Source organism: Coenobita brevimanus, chromosome 57, assembly GCF_032717465.1.
Source record: "Coenobita brevimanus isolate Jiangsu-jjx chromosome 57, ASM3271746v2, whole genome shotgun sequence".
NCBI lineage: Eukaryota > Metazoa > Arthropoda > Malacostraca > Decapoda > Coenobitidae > Coenobita > Coenobita brevimanus.
Genome location: NC_137010.1, coordinates 12,108,573 through 12,127,372, shown reverse-complemented (window position 1 = coordinate 12,127,372; position 18,800 = coordinate 12,108,573). Strand labels below are relative to the sequence as shown.

The window sequence follows — 18,800 nt, the reverse complement described above, 5'->3', positions numbered from 1 at the left end:
GCCATGTATTTGGGTGCACGCACCCAGGTAAGGGTGAATGTAAATTTGAGTGAGGAGTTTTCTGTGAATGTTGGTGTGCTTCAGGGGTCAGTCTTGAGACCCTCGTTGTTTATTATGGTACAGTCCTTGTAACTCTCATGACTTCAGAAATGGACTTCTGTGGGAGATATTGTACGCTGATGATTTGGTGTTGCTTTCAGAGAATGAAAGGGAGGTGGAGGAAAGATTTAGGATGTGAAGAGATGGTATGGGGCACAAATGCTTAAGAGTAAATGCAAACAAAAGTGATGATATCTAGGGCTGGGGGCAATACTGTCAAAGATGAAGAGGAGTGGCCCTGTGTGGCTTGCCACAAGGGCGTGAGAAGTCATTCCATCTTGTACAGTTTTGTGATAAGTGGGTGCATCAGAGATGTAGTGGTATTAGAGGCAGACTGCGAGATAATGCTCATTTCATGTGTGCAGTGTGTCGGGCAGAGCATGTGGCGATTGTCAGGTGTGATAGGATTGAACTTGTTGGTGAGTCTCTTGAGTGTCTGGAAGAGTTATGTTATTTTGGAGACATGTTATGTGTTGGAGGTGGGGCTGGAACTGGCTCAGTGGCTAGAGTGAGGAGTGGTTGGAAGAAGTTAGGGAGCTGTTGCCCCTCCTGCCACTGAGAAGGCACTCCTCTGTGCTTAGGAATCTTTGTATGTGGTATGTGTTAGAAGTGTAATGCTGTTTGGTAGTGAGACCTGGGCAGTAAAAGAAGAGGATATTTGCAGGCTCAAACATACAGAAATGGCAGTGATTAGGTGGATGAGCAGTGTGTCCCTGAGTGGGAGGCCTGGGGGGACTAGGTTTACAATGGAAGATTGAGAGGTAGGTTGGGACTGGATTGTATTGGTGTTGTGATGAGGAGGTGTGGATTGAGATGGTTCGGGCATGTGGAGAGGATGGGGAATGATAATTGGGTACCGAAAGTGAGAAGTATTAATGTTGGGGGTAGGGTAGCGAGAGGTAGACCGAAAGAAAACCTGGGATGAGGTCATTGACTGTGACCTGAGGGATAAGGGACTAAATAGGGAAGCTGCCAGTGATCGAGCAGCATGGAATGCCGCCATTAGGTGACCAAGGCCAATGTATGCAAGCATGTTGGAGCCTTCAAAACGAACAAACGATGAAATGGGTACCAGACACCCACCAATCTGGGAAACACTACCATGAGAGTAATGTCTTGCAGCAGGCTTTAAGGTGGTGGTAGTGTACGGTGAGGTAGTAGATTGCTGGTAGATAAGACACAGGAAAGGTTCCCCACTGAACAGAGAACAGTTTGAAGATTTAAATGTAGTTAAGATAGTCTTTAGCCTGATTCTTCAAAAGAACCTTTGATGTTACTAAAACAGTCATATCATTGTTAACATGTAATGCAGTTATTTGATATTTGTTAAAGCACATAAATATTCGTCCTTCATATTGACACTTTTTTTCATATTTTTCCAGGTCAAGAGCCAGGTGTGTGAGAACATCACCCTCTATGCTGCTAAGTACCGTGAAGAGTTTGAACCCTTCATTGAAAACTTTGTGACAGTTGTGTGGAACCTCCTCTCCACCACAACACTTGATATCAAATATGATCAGGTAACTTTATTAGGGTTAAGGAGTAGTCCTATATACAGGAGGGTGGGTTCGAAGAATTTTTCCCTTTGATGCATATTTTTTCTCATTGAAGGTTGGGTTGAAACAGGGATGTGTCGTGTCTCCATGGTTGTTCAATTTGTTCATGGATGGGGTAATAAAAGAGGTACAAGGTAGGGCAGTGGATGTTAGAGTGGCCCTGGTGAGAGAGGGTAGTGTTTGGAAACTCCCTGTACTGTTGTTTGCGGATGATACTGTGTTGTTGAGTGAAGACGAAGGGGAGCTGCAAGGCTTTGTGGATGAGTTTGGGAGAGTGTGTAAGAAACGGAATCTAAAGGTGAATGCAGGGAAGAGTAAAGTGATGGTCTTTGAGAGAGGTGAAGTCAGTGAATGTACAGTGAGGTTGGATGGTGAGGAAATGGAAAATGTGAGTACATTTAAGTATCTGGGTAGTGTGATGAGTAAGGATTGAAGTTTGGAGGGTGAAGTGCTTGAAAAGGTACAACAAGGAAGAAAGGTTGCTGGTTCATTGAAAGGAGTGATAAGAAACAGGGAAGTGAGCATGGAAGTGAAAAAGTTACTACATGACAGTATTGTGATACCAACTCTAATGTATGGAAGTAAAGCTTGGACATTGTTGGAAGGACACAAGTCAAGAATGAGAGCAGTGGAAATGAGTTATTTAAGAGGAGCCTGTGGAGTCAGATGGAGAGATAGGCTGACAAATGAGGATATAAAGGAGCATTGTGATGTGGATGTGGATGTGATAGGAAGCATTAGGAGGAACACTCTGAGGTGGTTTGGCCACATGGAAAGGATGGAGGGTGAGAGACTGACGAGGAGAGTGTATGTGAGTGAGGTGGAGGGGGAGGCCTTGATGAAACGGAGGGATGGGGTGGAGAGGTATATGACAGAGGGGGGTGTGAGGTGGGAGCAGGGCAGTGAAATGGCGGGGGACAGGGCGACGTGGAGGCGATTTGTTTGTGGCTCAATAGATAAATAGATAGATGCATAATTGCTGTAAAGGGTGTTTAATGATCTCTCAGTTGGAGTGCACAGAACTGATAAAGTGTTTTATGTGCTGTGTTTTGGATACACTGTGTGCAGTCTGTAACTTTAATGGGTTTTAGGAGAAAGAGTGGCCAAGATTTTTGTAACAATATCTGAGTGGGGGGGAGGGTGTTCATTATTCCCTGTCTGGGGGCTCCAGAGGATCTGGGGCATGAAAAGGCCCAAGATTAGGCTATTACAGTTCAGATTATTTATGCAGCAAGTTTTATATAATTTCACACATGAGAAAGCTTAGGAGTGAGGAGTGGCTGGTTAGAGTGGTTTTGGCTATGTATGTGGGTGCTCACACTGAGGTGAGAGTGAAAGATTTGAGTGATGAGTTTTCCTTCAATGTTGGCCTGCATCAGGGGTCAGTCTTGAGTCCCTTATTGTTTTTCATGGTGCTTGAAGCTCTTTCATGTGACTTCAGAAATGGACTCCCATGGAAGATATTGTGTCCTGATGACTTGGTGTTGACTGCAGAGAATGAAAGGGAGGTGGAAGAAGGATTTAGGAAAAGGAGAGACGTAATGAGGCACAAGGGTTAGAGAGTAAATACGGATAAAACAGTTGTGCTCCTTACCCTGCCCTAGGGTGGGAAAGGAGGTCCGGATGATAGTGATGATGATGACATTTGTGCTGATATCTAGGGCTGGTGTTGGTACTTTCAAGAAGAGAAAGTGAGGCCATGTGCAGCTAGTCACAAGGGTGTGGGAAGTAACTCCATCGTATGCAGTGTTTGTGGTAAGTGGGTACATAAGAGACGTTTTCGTTTTTGTTTTTAAAGGCTCCAACATGCTTGCATGTGTCGGCCTTGGTCACCTAATGGCGGCTCTCCACGCTGCATGATCCATTGCAGCCTCCCTGTTCAGTTCCTTAATCCTGAGGTCACATTTAATGACCTCATCCCATGTCTTTCTCGGTCTACCCCTCATAACCCCACCCCCAGTATTAACACTTCTCACCTTCCTCACCCAATTATCATCCCCCATCCTCTCCACATGTCCAAACCATCTCAATCTACCTCTCCTCATCACAGCACCAATACACTCCAATCCCATCCTACCTCTCAACTCTTCCATCGTAAACCCAGCCCCTCCAGGCCTTGGACACAGGGACGCACTGCACATCCACCTAATCATTGTCATTTCTGTACGTCTGAGCCGGCGAATATCTTCCTTCTTCACTGCCCAGGTCTCACTACCATACAGCATTACACTCCTAACACATGCTGCATACAAAGACCCCTTAGCACGTAGGGAGAGTCCTCTCAATGTCAGGAGAGGCAAGAGCTCCCTGAACTTCTTCCAACCACTTCTTACCCTAGCCACAGAGCTAGCTCCAGCCCCACCTACAGCACACAATATGTCTCCCAAATAACAAAACTCTTCCACACACTCAAGAGATTCACCAGCAAGTTCAATCCTTTCACGTCTGACAATCTCCACCTGCTCACCCCGACGCGCCGTACACATAAAATCAGCATTATCTCGCAGTCTACCTCTGATACCACTACATCTCTTGTGCACCCATTTATCACACACACCGCACAAGATGGAATTACTTCCCACACCCTTGTGGCAAACTGCACATGGCCACTCTCCCTCGTCTTTGACAGTACCGCCACCAACCCTAGATATCATCACTTTTGTTTTATCTGCATTGACCCTTAAACCCTTGTGCCCCATACCATCTCTCCACTTCCTAAACCTTTCCTCCGCCTCCCTTTCATTCTCTGCAGTCAACACCAAATCATCAGCATACAACTCTCAAAGGAGTCCGTTTCTGAAGTCACGTGAAAGGGCTTCAAGTACCATGATAAACAACATGGGACTCAAGACTGACCCCTGATGCACACCACCATTCATGGAAAACTCATCACTCAAATCACCATTCACTCTTACCTGGGTGTGAGCACCCACATACATAGCCATAACCACCCTAACCAGCCACTCCTCCAAGCCAAGCTTTCTCATTGCCCACTTCACCACCTCTCTAGGGACTCTGTCAAAGGCCTTTTCCAAATCAACAGAGACAAAATAAAGATCCCTTCTCCTACCAATATATTTTTCCTGAAGCTGTCGAACAATGAATATAGCATCAGTGGTCCCCCTACCTGGCATAAACCCAAACTGCATCTCATCAATATTCACTCTTTCTCTAATTGTACCTTCTAAAACTCTCTCCATTACCTTCATTATCTGATCTAAAAGCTTTATACCTCTATAATTTCCTCTTTCCAGGGCATCACCCTTCCGTTTATACACATTTACAATTACACTCTTCAGCCAATCATCTGGGACAACACACTCATAAATAATCCTATTTATCAGGTCAGTGACTAAACTCACCCCTATATCACCTGAGGCCTTCAACATTTCGGCAGTCAACCCAGACACACCTGGTGCCTTCCCCACCCTCATCCTGCCTATTGCCTCACTCACAGTAGCAGTATCAATCAAAGGCCAAGGTCCAGACACTGGATCTGCTGGCTCCAAACCTTCCCTGTCTCAGTCAAACTCCTCATTCAACAACCGGTTATAATGCTCTCTCCATGCATCTTTAATATCCTCACTGTTCACCACTACCCTTCCTTCATCGTTCTTCACACACAGCTCACCCATAATATCCCGATTATCCCTCTTCACTTATACTGTTTTTGTTTTTTACGTGGATTTTCCTTCAAATTAATATTGTTGCTTTTACGTTTAGAGTACCATAACTCTCCAAATGGGTAGACTTTCCCAGAGTCCAGGAACGTAACCCTCAATATTACCATTGTTTCTTAATGGGAAAATTATGTTTAAACAACGTGTTTTTAACTAACGCGACCTCTCCAGGAACGTTTTCGTTTTCGTTTTCGTTTTTAAAGGCTCCAACATGCTTGCATGTGTCGGCCTTGGTCACCTAATGGCGGCTCTCCTAACCCTCATATTATTTGAGAGGTTACTGTATAACCCTTTAATTAAACATCGTCACACCTCGGCCAGAGTTCGACGTACCGGAAATTCCGCCTTCTGCAAGGTCGACTTATTGAGGTTTTACTGTATACAGTAAGTGAAAATGCTCTTGTATATTGGAAAAGGATTCAGACTTTTTCATCATTCTATAAACGATTTATTGCATACCAGTTCATCATATAATGAGGGTCTACTTTAATAATGTAATGCATTTTGGAACAATAAACTGATATTTTATTTTATTTTTTTTGTGTTACTGTAATTTGGTTTGTGTAATGTTTAATTACAAGTATTATAAATTTGAGTTGTGCAGTACAAACGCACTAAGGAAACTATTTGTGCATGTTATATTTTAGTTATTTTCTGCGTGGACTACTGTAACACAAGTGGAAGTTTGGAAGTTGTGGAAATTTAAAAAATAATAACTTTTGTATGAAGGTATTCATTGATAGCCATCATATTTTTTATCTGGCTGGTAAATTTGTGAAGTACTAGCCAGTGGATTGTATGCCAAATAATTGACTCTCAGTTGTTGTATTGGAGATGTTATATAATTCTGTTTGTCCCACACAGATGGTGAGCCATGCCATTCAGTTTCTTTGTGCTGTGGCGGAGCGTGATCATAGCAAGGGGCTCTTTGAGAATGAACAGGTTTTATCAGGCATCTGTGAGAAGGTCATACTACCAAACATGCACCTCAGAGGTAAGCTGGATAAAGCTTGAGAGAGTGGGAGAATCTGCTTGTTTGTGTTGATCTTTTATTTCCATCATCCACTCTGTGTAATGCTGCCTTTGGGTGACTCTACAATGAATGACAAGCCAAATGGTTTCTGGTAAATCAGAAAACCATTGCCTACGTTTGATGGTACCCCTATAACCAAATGGCACTTGGTGGTTTAATGAGTCAGGGCATTCCAAGCATTCCAACTTGATTGAGCCAGGAAGAGGTTGGTTAAAGTTTATTGTTTGCATAATGCCATTCAGGGGTGAGCAAAGCTGGTTACCTTCTCCTGAACTGTTGGGCTTCCTGTGTTCCTGATGGGGGGGAAATAATGATAAATCTAGTTGCACCACCAGTCCTGGCAGAGCTGCTTGTGGAATGCCATCCTTCTGCCTTGCAGGCCAGGAGCTGAATGGTCACTGGCATGATTTTTGGTGCCAACCTCCTCAAATTCTGATAATGGCCTGACCGATTGCAGTCACCCTTCCATGATAGGACAATTCTTGTTTTCATGTTGTTTTTATGTTTTCTGTATTGTTTGGAGCAGCCAGTGAGTGACTTTACACTCTCTTCTGTCTTTCTTTTTTTCATTCTTTCCTCTTCCTTCTGCCTATGGGTGACTCTACACTGAGTGACAAGCCAAGTGGTTTCCTGTACACCAGGAAACCATTACTATGCTAGGTGGTAACCATATAACCAAATTATGGTGTCTGATGGTTTAGTGGGTAATTAAGGTGCTCCAATCTGATTAAGCCTGTGTAGGTTTATATCCAAGGGATGGTTCAGGTTTATTGCTCACATAATGCCACTTAGGGATGAGTGAGGCTGGTCACTCTCATATTAATATCTTAAATGTCTCGACCAACTTGGGTAGCCCCGGGCTCCTACGCTCCTCATGGGGCAACACAGGATTAAGTGATGAACGAATGAATGAAATTGTACATAAACTTGCAAAATTTAGAGATTACCAAAGTTTTCAGTATATAAGATGCATTTTTTCCATAAGAGTAAGTACTGTACTTAAAAAAAAAAAAAAAAAAGAAAAAAAAAAAAAAAAAAGCATCTTCAGAGATGAATATCATGAGCTTTGACTGGAGTTAGCTTTGGTTCTATTCAAAACAGCCACATATTCAGATATTTATCCTATAAATTTCCTATCATTGACAGAATATACAATAAGAAACAGTAGGATCTCGCCAGTAACGACTTTGACAATAATGTGTTTGACAGTAATGGTAAATTAGAATAGATACCCAGTTTCTGCAGTATATTAACATTTGGATTCACTTGATTAATGGTTATTTCTCGAATGTCAAGTTGTTATACTGCAGATATGTCTAGAACAAGATGAGAAATGAAATAGACAAACCATAATAGACGAAGGATATTGTCGAAAATGTGAGCAGTAGCGAGGAGGAACTGGAAGATCCTCCCCTCGCCACCACCGATGGCTCGCCTGCCATAATCCCCTCCACCTTCACTGCCCTACCTGACTCACTAGCTGCCTTCCCCTCCACCACCACAGCCCAGCAGACTCACCTGCTGCATGTAGCATATCTGCAGTCCCCACCGCAATGATTGTTGCTGCATTTTGGAAGAAATAAACATTCGACAGGCAGTAAGTTTCTTCGTCAAAGCCTGGAATAATACAACATTGGCAAAGTTTAAACGTGCCTGGTCGGCACTTCTGCCACAACTCAGGTCTGCAGAGATGGAAAGAGAGTGGCCATCAGAATTAATGACTGATGATTGGACTTGTAATTCAAATTTCAAGAGAATAACAGAAACAGTATCACGAACGAGTGAGTGCCCGCCATCAGTCACTCAACACTCGCGTTCTTTTACAACGCCGGCCAGCCAAGGAAAAACAACAGAGAGAGGTTGAGTAGATGATGAAATTGGGGACTTTCCTGAAGATTTTGATTTTGTGGGGTTTGATGAAGTGTTGATGGAAGTGGGTGACCATGGCATGAGAGACAGGAGTGAGGACGAAGCCAGCAAAGGGTCAGGGGGTGCGGCGCAGTAGCCTCCATGCGCAAGCCTTAAAACAGTCATCACACCAAACACTTCCTTAACTCCTTTAAGGTGAGTTTTATGTTCCTTATGATGATTTAACCCTTAAACCGCGGGCTTGTTTTGCTTTGACTTGCGGCTTCCGCGGGCATATTCGCGCTCCAACAGACTCTCTAAAAATATTTGCCAAAAATCAGCTATTAGTCCTAGAATATTAAAATCACATATGCTTATGGCACATACCTTCAGCTTTCTCCTGGGGTGTTTGTTGAGCCTTCGTCGAGTACCGTAGGACTTGTGGAGACCTCTGAAGTTGGGTAACGAAGTCTCCACTTTACACTTCCCGACAACTCGTAATATGATTACCACAGCCTGATATTATCACTAGAAACACTATTCTATTATTCTCAAATAGTTTGGAATCCATACTCCAAAAAAAAAAAAAAAAAAGTGAAAGCAATGAGAATTACGAGGGCGTATGACCATCCCACTTCCGATCGTTCGCCGTTGGTGGTGTCATTATTCATAAAAACTCACAGTTTATATTTCTGTTACTATATAACACATATATATCTACAGTCTTTATCCATAAGTTTCCTTCAGTAATAGTAGTTTATTGTCACTAGGGATTCAATTTCTTTCAGTAAAATACGTAGCATTCACTTTCTCGTCCTGTATACTAGCATTGAGAGTGAATGTCACTTTCACCTTCACTCTCATAACTCATAGTATTCATACATGCTAGAGTGAAACTTTCACTTTCATTACTCCTAGTATATATACTCGTATTCGTATAATATTACTCATTTACATTTCTATTTGCGTTCTCTATTTTATTTACATTATTTACATTTCTATTTTATTTACACTGTGTTATGCACTGTCACTTGAAGTAACTTATAAAACTCTTCCACTGTTCACTTGTATTTACATTCATTGCTTTCACTTGCTGTTTACACATTATTTACACATTACACTTGCACTGTTTTACTCAACAGAAAGATCGTAGTCACTCTCTTTCAATTGTCAGGCCTTTACCTCTTCCCACACGAGGTTTAGTAGGGGGTAAAGGTCACAGGGCCCTTGCACGGGGCTAAAAAGCGGCGGAAGTTAGCAGGAGCGAATCCGACATACTTTCACCTTGAAAGATGACAGTGAACTGATAGTGGTGGCCTCCTGCCACCTGGCTAGGGTGAGTACAATACTGCCAACTTCAGCCTTGTGAGACCTGCTAATATATAGCAATGAAATGATGGCAGGAAACCAAGACAATACATAATAAATTAGGTAGTTCCAGGTGAATGTAAATATCACTTCTCCCTTCCTTTTTTATATTTCTTTTTATTACGAAAATAGATTATACGGCATATTTCAAGAGGAAATAAACAGCGAAAATTAGCGAACGAGTGCACGTGAGGTGTTGTCAGGTGATAATTAGCCAATTCTAGGTGTATGGCACTCTCACTTACCTTATTTCTTTCTTGTATATATTATTTGGTATAAGAATAGGGCATAGGGCTTATTTCAATGGATGAAATCAGTGAAAAATTCCAGGGAAGATTTACTTAGTGTAGCACAGCCAGGCAGGCCAGAGGATAGGGTAATGGAGGGGAGGTAGGGAGGGGAGTCAAGAACGGGGAGAAATGGCTAAATTGTCAACAATGGATGGGAGTACAGATGAGATTAGGAGTGCTGACTAGTGTTGGACATTGGCAGTACTGATAGATGATACAAGCCACCACTTGAAAACCCGGGCGAATTCAAAATAACACAGAATCACAAAAGTGACGCCCTGCGGTATTATCCCTTGCTCCCAAGCGTCACGAAAGTGGCGCCCCGCGGTTAAGGGGTTAATAACTAATATTATTTCATCTAAAAGAAGTAGTGATAGGAAGGCTCCAAATGGGAAAAATGGATAAAAGTTAAGGGGTGGCAGCAGCATTAAACCCTTTACACATGTATTTTAACGTCACACAAATAACGTTTTCACATATAACGGCGTTTTTCTGGCACCAATTAGACGTTATTGACGAGATCCTACTGCATTTAACAAAAACTCTTGATGGAATGTGAATAACAAGGTGTGCCTGAAGAGTTAGGAAAAGAAAATTTTTGGACAGCTACAACTCATGTGTTTGCGTACAGGTTGTGCTTCCACCTGGTCTATCTGCATGCTATCAAGTGAACTGAGGACAAACCCAGCTGGGTCAAGCTCAACAGAGAAGAAGAGTGGACAGATGCAATAGGAGCGTTCGCGCGACTGGGGAAATGCCAGATATCACTGGTATTTTAATTTTTCGGACGGAAAAAAAAATCACGTCAGGCAATGATTGAATGGCCTTTTTCATGCATCGTATATATTGTAAAAATATGTAAATATTCTATTTCTTCTCTATAAAACTGTGCTCTGTCAATGCAGCATGAAAAAATATAGTAATATAAAAAATATTTCACAGCCTGGTTTATGCATGCATAGAAATATATATGTATTTCTTTAACCAACAATAATAGTTGATTATAATTCATACTAACACATTAAACTCCCTGTGAGTAAGAATAAAACTTAATTCACTTCAAGAAAGCATGTCGATATTTGCCTCCGGTACAACAAGTTTTCCAAGCAAACCAAAACAGTCGTGTCTTTCCTCGGTGTGTGACATACTCCATCAGCTGGCTTTCTTCGTACCTCGAAGCGCTAGGCTTCGAATCTAATAGATATTAAACTATGGATAGACCATATTTGCTATTTTTTGTACCAAGTAGTAAGGGATGCCTTCTATAGCGAGTTGAGGAGAGTGGTGGCTGAACAGGGAGCTGTAGACAGAGGCGTTAATGAACAGTACAGAGCCCTCAAGAACAATTTCTTGAGAGTTACTGATGTAACATGCGGCTGGACAAGAGGACCACCAAGACATAAAGTAACTTCATGGTGGGATGAGGGTGTAGAAGCTGCAATTAAGGAGAAAAGAAGGCTTTTCCGGGAATGGAAGAAGGGTGGTAGCAAAGAGGAATATTTGGCTGCCAAGCGTAGGGCTAGGAGAGAGGTATACAGGGCAAAGTCTGAGTCACAGAGACAATTACTTGATAACCTAAATCATGGGGAAAGGAAAAATATATTTAGGGTGGCAGGTCAGGTGAAGAGGGATAATCGGGATATCATAGGTGAGCAGTGTGTGAAGAATGATGAAGGAAGGGTAGTGGTGAACAGTGAGGATATTAAAGATGCATGGAGAGAGCATTATAACCGGTTGTTGAATGAGGAGTTTGACTGGGACAGGGAAGGTTTGGAGCCAGCAGATCCAGTGTCTGGCCCTTGGCCTTTGATTGATACTGCTACTGTGAGTGAGGCAATAGGCAGGATGAGGGTGGGGAAGGCACCAGGTGTGTCTGGGTTGACTGCCGAAATGTTGAAGGCCTCAGGCGATATAGGGGTGAGTTTAGTCACTGACCTGATAAATAGGATTATTTATGAGTGTGTTGTCCCAGATGATTGGCTGAAGAGTGTAATTGTAAATGTGTATAAAGGGAAGGGTGATGCCCTGGAAAGAGGGAATTATAGAGGTATAAAGCTTTTAGATCAGATAATGAAGGTAATGGAGAGAGTTTTAGAAGGTATGATTAGAGAAAGAGTGAATATTGATGAGATGCAGTTTGGGTTTATGCCAGGTAGGGGGACCACTGATGCCATATTCATTGTTCGACAGCTTCAGGAAATTATATATTGGTAGGAGAAGGGATCTTTATTTTGTTTTTGTTGATTTGGAAAAGGCCTTTGACAGAGTCCCTAGAGAGGTGGTGAAGTGGGCAATGAGAAAGCTTGGCTTGGAGGAGTGGCTGGTTAGGGTGGTTATGGCCATGTATGTGGGTGCTCACACCCAGGTGAGAGTGAATGGAGATTTGAGTGATGAGTTTCCGTGAATGTTGGTGTGCATCAGGGGTCAGTCTTGAGTCCCATGTTGTTTATCATGGTACTTGAAGCCCTTTCACGTGACTTTAGAAACGGACTCCCGTGGGAGTTGTTGTATGCTGATGATTTGGTGTTGATTGCAGAGAATGAAAGGGAGGCGGAGGAAAGGTTTAGGAAGTGGAGAGATGGTATGGGGCAAAAGGGTTTAAGGGTAAATGCAGATAAAACAAAAGTGATGATATCTAGGGTTGGTGGCGGTACTGTCAAAGACGAGGGAGAGTGGCCATGTGCAGTTTGCCACAAGGGCGTGGGAAGTAATTCCATCTTGTGCGGTGTGTGTGATAAATGGGTGCATAAGAGATGTAGTGGTATCAGAGGTAGACTGCGAGATAATGCTGATTTTATGTGTACGGGCGTGCCAGGGTGAGCAGGTGGAGATCGTCAGACGTGAAAGAATTGAACTTGCTGGTGAATCTCTTGAGTGTGTGGAAGAGCTTTGTTATTTAGGAGACATGTTGTGTGCTGGAGGTGGGGCTGGAGCTAGCTCTGTGGCTAGGGTGAGAAGTGGTTGGAAGAAGTTCAGGGAGCTCTTGCCTCTCCTGACATTGAGGGGGCTCTCCCTACGTGCTAAGGGGTCTTTGTATGCAGCGTGTGTTAGGAGTGTAATGCTGTATGGCAGTGAGACCTGGGCAGTGAAGGAGGAAGACATTCGCCGGCTCAGACGTACAGAAATGACAATGATTAGGTGGATGTGCAGTGCGTCCCTGTGTCCAAGGCCTGGAGGGGCTGGGTTTACAATGGAAGAGTTGAGAGGTAGGATGGGACTGGAGTGTATTGGTGTTGTGATGAGGAGAGGTAGATTGAGGTGGTTTGGACATGTGGAGAGGATGGGGGATGATAGTTGGGTGAGGAAGGTGAGAAGTGTTAATATTGGGGGTGGGGTTATGAGGGGTAGACCGAGAAAGACATGGGACGAGGTCATTAAGTGTGACCTTAGGGTTAAGGGACTGAACAGGGAGGCTGCAATGGATCGTGCAGCATGGAGAGCCGCCATTAGGTGACCAAGGCCGACACATGCAAGCATGTTGGAGCCTTTAAAAACGAAAACGAAGTCAGATTATATACGAATGTCATTATTCATACACCTTTTTTGCTTCATACAGTCCAAAAACCGTCTTACTGGCAGATACTGTCTTAACCTTCTTAGGGAAGAATATATAAATACCTGTATACGAATTTTTCGGCTTTGTTTTGGGTGAAATAGCACAAGTAAGAGTAATTTACATTTTTTTAAAGGTATTTGCTTAACCAATATTGTAAATATCGATCAGAAAAAGACCACTGAAGTTTAACTAAGACCCCCTTAGCTCGTCAAAATGAAAATGAGACATAGTTTCTGGTGGTGTCTGGCAGATTTTCCACTCAGCGCGAATGCTCCTATTTCTGATGTACTGTATATACATAGACAAATGAATGACTGTGTTACAGTATTTCACTTTTATATAGTAGACTGATGAATAGTATTGAATATACTGTATACTGTATACTGAGTGGTGAATATGTATTTACAAACCAGCCTAGTTCAAACTCAGTAAAGAAACAGAAGAAAGTTGGACTGAATTAATTTGTAATGTTTATAAGTACAACTGGTACAAATTTTCATTATTTTAGATCTTTTATTCATTAGTACTGAAAGTATTGAGAGAGAATACAGTAATTCCTCTACTATCCGACGTAATAGAGCCAAAGGCACGTCCGGAAAGTGGTCTCAGCTGGAAAGTGGGCCCCGGCCTCCTGAACTTATACTTGTGGACCCTAACCTACCCTGACTCAGAAAAATGCCCATACAACTCCCTACTGGACATGCATAGCACCTATTTAAGACCCAATTCACACCAATAAGGGACATAAAAGACTGAAATAAATGCAAAAGAACCAGAGAATGAGGTTTTAGAGGTGAGTATATACAATATTAAACATTCTGGGTTCTTACAACAAGTCCCTGGTTCCTGGACTGGTACTTATGGACCCTAACGTAGCCTAACTCAGAAAAACACCTCCCTACTCCACATGCATAGCACCTTAGACCCTATTCACACCAAGAAGGGACATAAAAGAGTGAAATGAGGTTTTAAAGGTAAGTATGGAAAATACAGTACATTATGAAACATTCTGGGTACTTACAAGTCTCTGGTCATCTCGATGAATGACCTGCCTCCTCTCAGACTCTGACAGTAAAAAGGAGTACCTGAAGCACCTGCAGTACACTGTACATGAAGTCTTGCACTGAACTTAGTCATTTGCACTTAGAATTTCATTCTCTTAACACTGCGCACTCTGGCCTTACTTGCGCTCCATTGTACCTTAATGAAATAAGTGTTGCACTCTGCACTTGTCTTTGCACTCATAAATCCATTTTCTTGACTACACACTCAATTCTAATTTGTGCTCCATTGAACGTCAATAAAATCAGTGTTGCACTCTGCACTTAAGTCTTTGCACTCAGAATTCTAATTTCTTAACACTATGCACTGTTTTTCTTTTCACTCTATAACACTGTAAATTCTGTTCTTGCTGTTTATTCATTGTCATAGTTTGAGAGTACTTGATGCAGATGGCCTAGGGGTGTGTCGCTGGGACGTGGTGATGGACTACCCATTGCAGACAACTCTGAAGAGAGGCGCAAACTCACGTCCAGTGGCGACTCCACCGTGGCTGATGTGCTGGGCTGTGGCTCGGAGGATGAGGACCTGTCTTGCGGAGGCAGTGGTGTGGAGCCAGGGCTGAGCACAGCGGGGGTCACAGGTCCGAAAAAGCTGTCAATGGTTGATTAATGCAAGGAATGATGATTTTGGCGATTAATGATGCGCTGCCTGCAACCACGCACTTCCTCCCCAAGTCCCAAGGGCCCCATCTCCCTGTCGCAGTCCGGGTGTTCCAGGTAATTGAGAATGAACTCTACGTGTTCCCAGAGTGCGCTCAGCTTGGGGATGGCTGGAGTAGTGTCACGCTGAGAGGAGTCCTCGTCGGAATCTTCAGGCTGGGTACTGACACCTGCGACTGAAGATGCAATCTCGATATCAGACATGGTTTGATACCCAGGATAGCCCTCGTTGTCATCCAACCATTCACGCACTTCGTCCACATCAACATCGTCGCCATGTGCACGTAGACGTGCATGGAAGGCATCCACGTCAAAACCTGGGAAATCGTGCTCCATATCCGTTCTGAGAAGCAGACTAGACCAACCATTTTCTAGAGTCTTGACTGGGACTTCCATGCACTGGCCCAGTTGTAGATTACAGACTTGATGTAGCGGCGAAGGTTTTCCAAAGTCTGCTGGCCTCGCATGTCCCGTCCCTCCCTGTGCTCGTCCTCGTCCTCGAAAACAACCATCACCTCGTCCAGGAACTTCCTTCAGTACAGCCTCTTCGTTGTCACGATCACTCCTTGGTCCATTGGTTGGATGAGAGCAGCCATATTAGGTGGCATAAACATGCACCTAATGCGGCATTCTCAGCCACCAAGTCCTTGTCACACAGGTGGACAGGTGCATTATCGAGGAGAAGGAGGGCCTTTACCTGGTTGTGCGGGATTCCCAGTTTCTCCCTCTGGTAATGGGTGACCTCCTTGATGAAATGGCAGTGGAACCAGTCTTTGAAGATCTGGGCAGTGAACCATGCCTTCAAAGTATGGTGCCAGACGACAGGAAGGAGATCCATCACCCCACGAAGACACCGAGGCTGCTTTGCACGGCCAACAATGATGGGCTTAAGCCAGTGCATGCCGTTAGCATTGGCACAACACAAAGCAGATATCCGTTGCTTAGAGAACATGCGGCCAGGTACACGCTTCTCCGTCTCCTCGGCTAGAGTGTTCGTTGGCAAAGAGCGATAGAATAAACAAGTTTCATCAGCGTTGTAGACTTGACCAAGAGTGAGTCCCTCCCTGTCAATCAAGCCCTTCACCTTGTGTCGAAACTCCTCTGCTCCATCCTCGTTGGCATCCAAAGGTTCACCATGAGACCTATGGTTGGTAAGGCCATGTTGTAACTTGAACGCAAAGAGCCAACCCTCGGATACCTTGAAGTCTAGGGTGTCGTGAAGCCTTGCAAACTTCCCAGCAGCAGCCTTCAGCTCTGTGCCACACACCAGCACACCAACAGGACGTTGCTGTCGATACCAAATCAACGTGGAACGGTCGACTTCAGCATGCCAGTGAGTAAACATCATCTTCCTCTCCACGTTGCGTTTGTTCTTTGACAAGAAGTCAGCCATGTACTGCATGAGTTTGTCGCAGGATATCTTGATGTCAAACAAAGTAGATCGTGCCAGGTTGAATTCACAGAGGATTCGTGAGATTGACCATCCCGTGTCCACCTTGTCCAATATCTCCCTCTTCTCCAGAGTCAAAACCACTCTCTTCCTCTTCTCAGGCGGCGGGGCCATCATCACGCACACGAACAAGAGGCAGGAGAGCAGCAACAGAGCCTGCAGCAAGTAGGCTACCACCTCAAAAGCAAGCACATGGGCGGCCGTGATGACGAGCGTGCACTCACAACAAGAGACGGTCGGTAAGTGAGTGGGATGCTGGGGCACTCTAGCGGACGGCGGCGGAACTATGCAGTAAAACACAGCTGGTCCACGCTGCACGTGCTGAGTTCAAACTACAGGGGGAAATAAGTCGGATTTTAAAAAAAAAATTTGCGATTTTTGGGCAAGTTTGGGAATACTGAATCCTGGGACCAAAATGTCCGGTAAGTGGGGTGTCCGGAAAGTGGGCGTCCGAATAGTTTGGGGATTACTGTACTACTGAATTGAGATACTGAAAGGTGAGCGTACATTTGTGTAAATATGTCAAGCTAAGGTTTTAGTGGTTGGGTGTTATGAATAAAGACAAAAATCCAAAGACATGCTCTTCCAAAATTAGGGTGTGTCTCACACAGTGTAGTGTCTTATGGGCCAAAAAATACGGTAGGAAATATCTTAGTAGAAAACTGCACTATTCACCTCCTGGCTTGGAAGGGGGCAGGATGGCATTTTGCAAGCAGATGGGGGCACCCATCATCCACTCAGTGTAGTGGTACACAAAATCTCGGTAGCTGTTCATTGAGTGGCAAGCCAAATGATATCCTGTAAACCAGAAAATCATTTAAAACATTGGTTGGTAACCTTTTAACCAGCCAACATGTGTTCCCAATCTGTCAGCAAGTGGGATGGCGGAGGGTTAACGCTCCTCCCCGGAAAACAACTAATTAACCCTTTCACGTCAAATGAGGAGCGTAAATTCCGGCTGTGCATGTAACTCTTGCTCGAGAGCTTTCAGAACAGTCGCGTAGAGATATTTTACTTCTAACACTCGTAGGAAAGTTACTATTCATCATAGAAAGGCCACTTTGGTCTCGTTTTGAAGATGAAGACTTTTGCTCTGTCGTACATTGTCCAAAAAGACTATATATACAAAATAAAATGCAAAAAAAGTGAGTAGAAGTTAGCTGACATGCTAAAGTTTTACACTGCTTTAAAAAATATTCGCCAAAAAAAAAAAAAAAAAAAAAAAAAAATCAAGAAGTAATAATATTTTTTGCTTCAGTACGTAGCAGAATAAATTTTCTTTCCAATAATGCATTAATTGTTGTACTTCCTTAAATAATAATGCAGCATATACAGTATATGTGAGAAAAAGGAGCATAAATTTTCGGCGGGAGGTCAAGAGGTGTACGTCCTACCTGTGAGGAACCTCACACCACAGTGAGCCAAGCAAACCAAGTGAGCACACACGTACCAGCTGTGGCAGGCTTAGCTCTGCCCACTTTTGCCCATCATCCAACAAAAATGACGACTCCCTAAATATTTCTTTGGAGATTACATCGGATGATGGGCAAAGTCGTCATACTGACATTAGAGGTTGACATACGCATGATGTTGCAGGTTGTCATTGGTATGTCTATGGGGTAAAAATACAGACAAGAAGCTTTGGAACAGGACTGACAGTTGGGTAACAACCCAGGACCAAACGTAGGATATGGTATGGATTGCAACCTGGAATATAAAAGGTGTGAATGATGAGGTAAAAGGGAGAGAAAGGGAGATTGTCCAGATGCTTGAGGGTGCGAAAGTGGACATAAATGATTTAACTGAGACTAAATGGTGAGGTGAGAGAGCGGGAGTATGGATGTAGTATATATGTGGGAGTAGATGAGAATGAGAGGGCAAAAGAGGGAGTATTTTTTGTTTTGTGCAAGAGATGGATGGAGAATATAAAAGAGTGTGGATCAGTTGGTTCAAGGAGTGTGTGGGTAAGATAGAAAGTAGGATTACAAATGTGGGCGATTGTGTGTGTGTGTGTGTGTGTGTGTGCGCGCGTGCGCGCCAACGCAGGATCATGCGAGCAGGGTGAAAGAAGAGTTCTGGGCATATGTGGAAGCATGCATGGAAAAGTTTGAAAAGGAATGAGAGAGTGTTTTTGATCGGAGATATGAATGGAAAAGTAGGGTATGTGAAGGTGAATGGAGTAGTTGGTGTGCCTGCAGA

At 43.6% G+C, this 18,800-nt stretch overlaps 1 protein-coding gene across 1 annotated transcript in view; it reads left to right on the top strand.

Moving 5' to 3' along the window:
* Cse1 (chromosome segregation 1) overlaps positions 1–18,800 on the top strand; it is a 125,360-nt gene that overhangs the window by 68,540 nt on the left and 38,020 nt on the right. Inside the window, exons 7-8 of the mRNA XM_080274211.1 lie at positions 1,482–1,619; positions 6,200–6,329. Coding sequence (XP_080130337.1) covers positions 1,482–1,619; positions 6,200–6,329 — 268 coding nt within the window. The remainder of the gene's footprint in view (positions 1–1,481; positions 1,620–6,199; positions 6,330–18,800) is intronic.